Source organism: Leptonychotes weddellii, unplaced genomic scaffold (genome assembly GCF_054177405.1).
Source record: "Leptonychotes weddellii isolate Sample4059 unplaced genomic scaffold, ASM5417740v2 HiC_scaffold_12931, whole genome shotgun sequence".
NCBI classification, from domain to species: domain Eukaryota; kingdom Metazoa; phylum Chordata; class Mammalia; order Carnivora; family Phocidae; genus Leptonychotes; species Leptonychotes weddellii.
Genome location: NW_027708539.1, coordinates 1 through 5967, shown reverse-complemented (window position 1 = coordinate 5967; position 5967 = coordinate 1). Strand labels below are relative to the sequence as shown.

Below are 5967 nucleotides of genomic sequence, written 5' to 3'. Positions count from 1 at the left end.
CCTTTCTCTTCTTCTGATAAAAACCTCACACCTTCCTTATGGTAGGGGAGCCCTCCTGCAGGTCAGCTTCTCCCTCATCACTTCTGAGTCCTCGCCAATGATCTCAGCCTAACTTTTCACTGAAGTCCTCCGTTGACCCAACCCTGCTCTGTTTCAACCTCAACCTCACGGCTGTGCACCAGGCATTGGGAAGTCCCCTTCCTGACATGCACTAGCCTTGCCCAGGATGCCCTTCTTTCAACACCCTGGGTTCCTCCCCAGTTGTCCCCAGGCAACTCTTGGGAGGTTCCTTCCCCACACATACACCCATTGTGGTCCAGGGTATGGTTTGCTCCTGTTGAATGGGCAGGCGTGGTTCCAGCACAGGCGGATGCTGACCCCAGCCTTCCACTATGACATCCTGAAGCCCTACGTGGGACTCATGGCCGATTCTGTCCGAGTGATGCTGGTGAGTTCAACCCCTCCTCACCTGCACACTCACACCCACAGCACAGTCCACAAAGTCCACTCTCAGACAGCTGTGTCCCTCAGACATCCATTAGACTTGGCGCTTGGAATCACCCACTTATACCATACTATGAGACAGGGCTTCCTGGGGATGGATGGAACAAGAAAGCACCCAGGCACCCACTTTCATCCACTCTTTGCTCATTGCCCACAGGAGAGACAGTCATGGTAGATAAAGGGTCCCTTCTCCTCCCGTTTCCATGCCTTTGGCTTGCACAGGAAGAGTAGTCAATGCCCCTGGACAACAGGACAAGCTGCCCCTGGCTGGCCTGGGCAGTAGCAGCTTCAGTGGCAGGGTGGACATCCCAGGATGTCACTCAGGTGGACTCTGGCCTGGGGCTGAAGGCTTCTGGTGGATTTTAGCCACTCCATGGAGGGAAATGCAGATCAGGTCTCTACCTCCAGGGCTGGGTCCTGCCATAACATCACCTCTGAGCATGACCCTATTTCTCACTCACTGTGCTCAACTGACATTTGCTGAATAAGAGGAATTGAGGTCCCTGATATCCCCTCCTTAGGAATCCCAGTACTGGCCCCTTGACCTTTCCTTTGCCTTGACTCTTGCTCCCTAAATTGGGACTTCACTGGTTTCTCATGTGTAGATCAACCGCAGGACAGAAAAGATTCCCCCTTAGTCCTCTGAGAAACAATGTTTTCTGGTCTGCTAAAAGGTGGTTCTCACCAAACTTATTCCTAAGTCAGACTATAAGAGATCATGATTAATTAAATGACAATTAAATAACAACTTCCTCAGAGTATATTCTGAGAAAATACTCACCATATTACAAACACTTGGCTATACGGTCCTAAATTGATGAAACACAACCGCTTTAGAAAGTGTGGGCATCTCATCAGAATATGAGGAGAGGCAGAGAGAGAGTCTAGCCTTGTCAGCATGGGCCTTCTGGAGGAGTAGAGAAGGACCAATGTGTCCCTCTACCACAGGACAAATGGGAGGAGCTCCTCAGCCAGAACTCACCTCTGGAGATCTTTGGACACATCTCCTCGATGACGTTGGACACCCTTATGAAGTGTGCCTTCAGCTACCAGGGCAACCACCAGGCAGACAGGTCAGTGAAATCCTTAGCTGCCGGCTTCTATTTCTTACCAACTAGTGTGGACTTATCTGAGAGGCAGTTAGGGCAGCTTGGATGTTTACCAGCCCAAAGAGCTACATTCTGCAGAGAGCTCCAGGCCACAGTCAAATTCAGCCCACACCAAGCCTTCATCCCTGCCACAGGGAGAAGACTGGCTGCCCACGTCCCTCGTAAGGGGCTGAGAGTCTCGAGGGTGTAAGAACAACATGACAAATGCCTAGGGTTGCCTGTCCCATTGATTGAGGAACGCTCCACCCACAGGCCCACTCCACTCCAGGTCAGATGCCTCCCTCCATCCAGTCCCTTCTGCATCCTCCCCTTTCAGGTACTTCCAATCCTACCTTCAGGCCATTCGGGACCTGAACAACCTGGTGCTTTCCCGGATAAGGAATGCTTTCTACCAGAAAGACTTCATCTACAGGCTGACCCCTGAGGGCCGCTGGAACCACCGGGCCTGCCAGCTTGCCCATCAACACACAGGTTGGGACTCTGCCCTCTGGGCCCCTCCCCTCCTTCATCAGGCACATCCTAAAGGGACTGACCCTGACCCCTCAGGCAGAGTCCTGCCCCTCGCTGCCCCTCCAGAACCTGGGAAACACCCACCCCAGGCACTCCCCTGGTGCAGCTGTTAGGGTGCCAGGTGCTATGCAGGAAGCTACATGTGTCACCACATGGGTGAAGGTTGAAGGAGAGCCCCTGCCAGCAGCGTTCAAGCAGAACCTCCTTGGGCTGCGCTGTTGAGGGGAGTGAGGACCGGCAAGTGCCTGGCACTAGAGCTCTCCCCCTGAGAAGCACACCCATTCCCACACTCCTGATCCACCTGGCAGGCTGACTGGGGCACAGGGGGCAGGTGGGCTACTGTGGGTGGCTGTGTCTGGGCACCCAGAGCTCTCAGCTCTGCCTGGGAACACTGTTCTGGACAGACCAAGTGATCAAGCTGAGGAAGGCTCAGCTGCAGGAGGAGGGAGAGCTCGAGAAGGTCAGGAGCAAGAGGCACCTGGACTTTCTGGACATCCTCCTCTTTGCCCAAGTGAGTGTGGCAGGGGAGGCCTGAGGCTTTGCAGACAAGTGTGGAGGAGGGGGGCAAACTCAAACCCTGCCCTCCTTCCCTGTCTCCCAGAGGGAGAACGGGAACAGCTTGTCTGACAAGGACCTCCGTGCGGAAGTGGACACCTTCATGTTTGAGGGCCATGACACCACAGCCAGCGGCATCTCCTGGATCCTCTATGCTCTGGCCACACACCCCGAGCATCAGCAGAGGTGCCGGGAGGAGATCCAGAGCCTCCTGGGGGACGGCGCCTCCATCACCTGGTGAGTACTCATGAGATGGGAGGGCCCTGCCCCCTCAACTAGAGAATTCCCTGGTTGTCAGGGCCTTGCCGGCCCTTCAGGTTGGCTTTGTTTTAGGGACCACCTGGACCAGATGCCCTACACCACCATGTGCATCAAGGAGGCACTGCGACTCTATCCGCCAGTTCCAGGTGTCGGCAGAGAGCTCAGCAAGCCCATCACCTTCCCTGATGGACGCTCCTTACCCAAAGGTGTGAGCCTCACCACTCTCACTCCATAAGTACTCTGCAGGAATGCGTGGGAGGTCAGAAATCCGCAAGTTCTGGGGCAGTTTGTGCATGTCTTTGAGACTCATTTCCCCCTCAAGAAAATCAAAAATTACTTTGTTTGGATGAGGTTATGGTGTGCTTCCACAGAGCTTAAATCGGCCCAAAGATCAAGAAATAAATACATGACAGCCTCTGAATGTGGCTATGTGAGTTGCCCTAATATTCTAATTTCCTGAGTTATGAGTGCTTGAGAGATAATCAGATGGGGCAGGGGTAGATGTGGTCTTTCCTTATAGGGTCTTGGCTAACGAGCGAGATTAGAGTATTCACTGTGAAATGTCAGATGGTCCAGTCTCCGGGGAACCCTCAGGTTGATGGCCCGATCTGAGATCCCTGCCATGGCTGGAGGCCACCTTTCAGCTCCCCTCTGCTCCGAATCCCAGCCCTGCCACGGCTTGACTGGGTGGTCATAGGCAAGTTGTTCAGCCTCTCCGTGCTCAGGTGCCTCATGGGACCAATGGAGATGTGAGCCTTCATTGGAGGGTTGTTGTGAGGATGGAGGAGTTCATGCATATTCCCCAAGGGCTCATGGATGGTACTGATAAATGTGAGTTGTCCCTTGAGTTGCTCCAAAAAACAAGCCTCCAGTTCTTTCCTGCTTCTCAGCCTGGTCATGGTTATCTACTAATCTGTGCACACGTGCACACATTCTGTGCCATGTCTGCCCCACCTCTCCTGCAACACTATCATTCCATTCACAGAGATGAAAAGTGGCTCTCACTGTGGCTGCCAAGCTGTGTGTGGGTGCACCTGGGCCCCGCAGGCATGTATGATCAGTCTTCTCTCTTCTGCCCCCACAGGATTCTTAGTCCTGCTCTCCTTTTATGCCCTTCACCACAACCCAGAAGTGTGGCCAAACCCAGAGGTATGATGGCCTTGGGAGGAGGGCGTGGGATGACCTCTCCAAACCAACCTCCTTCTCCTGTCCCACCTCTGGGCGTGCTGTCCCTTGGATGATTGGAAGGAGGGGCTTGATTATGCCTGTCCTGGCCCTGGTGCTCCTTCTGCAGGTGTTTGACCCTTCCCGGTTTGCACCAGATTCCTCTCGACACAGCCATGCTTTCCTGCCCTTCTCAGGAGGAGCAAGGTGAGGCACTTGTACCAGGAGGGGGGAGGGGGGCTGTTTCCTGGGTACCTACCTGATGTTTGTGACCTCCTACATTTGTGTGGGTGTCTTCAGATATGCCCTGGCATGTTGGCGTGCTGGGAAAGAGGTGTGTGTCTCTATGACAAAGAAAGTTGGTAATCACTCCACGCCATGGAGACTTGGACCCATTGCTCTTACCCAGTCTCCAGCCACAATTCAGTGTCAGTGGGTGTTCAAAAGCTCAGGGTATTCTTGTGAGTTCTTCATTTTATGAGTATGACTTTATAGAATTAGATTTTCTCACATGTTATTTTCAAGTGTTGTCGATGTCAAAGTCAGGATGGAATCAAAAGATTTCTTTTGCACACATCCTCAAACCAGCCTTTACCACTCAGCTCCCCATTCCGCCCCACACTGCACCATTGACTACATTGCATGTGTTTCCATCCTCAGCTGCCTGCATGTCTCAAATATTTAAGCCATACACAGGAAAGTTTCCTGCAGTCTCCTAAGGCCTTCATAAAGTACTCGACTAATCTGTGTTGCCACTATATTTTCATCTATCCAAATGAATTTTTGATGCCACGGTAATGGTCATGTACACTTGACAATTTTCCCAGTTGTCCAATCATGACATATGATCTGGGCTCTACATACCTTAATATTACACTTAGAGTCCAATCATCCAAATGGGCAAATATATAAAAATGAGGACATTAAATTGCTTTTGAGAGAAAATCTACTCTGTTGTATGTATATGACACACGGAGTTTGAACATTACCTGGTGTGTCAAACGTAAAGCACACTTGAAACGGCTGTTCAGTGGGATGACTATTCTCCAGAGTGGCCTCTGTGAAATCCTCTAGTGCTGCTGAAAGTGTCCTATAAATAGTAACTACAGTAAACTTTGTAAGTAGTTACTAGAAAAATGTTTTTTCCAAATACAGAAATCTGTCAATGCTTCACATACGGAGGGAATCCACTTTCACACACCATCTTAAGCAAATTATTCTTCAGATACTGGCTCCAGGATTCGTTTCTCCCTGGGATTGAGTCCTTCCTCCTAGACATTGGTGCAAGTCATGTAGCTGCCAGTAGAGACAGGAGAGGGGTAGGCAGCTCAATTCCTAGCTCAGAACTAATGGTTACTCATATTTTATTCCATTCAGGGTTTTTTCTTTTCAGTTCAATAAACATCATTCAATTATAAGACTGCCTATCCTCTGCTATGAGATGGCATACTGACCTTGCCTCCAGGAGTTCACAGTCAAGAAATAAATGCTTCCACTCAAAAGAGACATCATTCGTCTTTCTTTCTTTCTTTCTTTTCTTTCTTCACTCATTTACTAATTGAGCCCACTGTAGGAAGCTCCATGTTCCTGGCACTTTCCTGTTCTGGAAAGTGCTGTGTCTTTGAGTAAAATACATGGTGATTTCAGTGTTCAGGAATGAAGAGGCACAGCCAGCAGGGGTGGGGGGTGAGGGCAGGCTGGCATTGCCCTTAGCCTTGAGCATGTGGCAGGCAGAGGTGGAGGGAGGGCATTCTCTGGGATCTCTTCAGCAGGAGCTGAGCTGGGAGGAGGAGCTGAACAGGTGACAGGTGAGTGAGCCAACAACCCAGAGAGGACTTTGATGCCATCTGAGGCATGTGGACAT

The 5967-nt window shown here is 51.2% G+C and overlaps 1 protein-coding gene across 1 annotated transcript; it reads left to right on the top strand.

Moving 5' to 3' along the window:
- Positions 1 to 101: 101 nt before the first annotated feature.
- Positions 102 to 5616, top strand: LOC102736045 (cytochrome P450 4A11-like). The gene is made up of 8 exons (XM_081809723.1): positions 102 to 448; positions 1453 to 1577; positions 1930 to 2084; positions 2528 to 2634; positions 2725 to 2915; positions 3012 to 3145; positions 4024 to 4088; positions 4234 to 5616. Exons 1-8 carry the CDS (start codon positions 227 to 229, stop codon positions 4312 to 4314), a joined length of 1080 nt encoding a protein of 359 aa, XP_081665849.1. The 5' UTR covers positions 102 to 226; the 3' UTR covers positions 4315 to 5616.
- Positions 5617 to 5967: the final 351 nt, after the last annotated feature.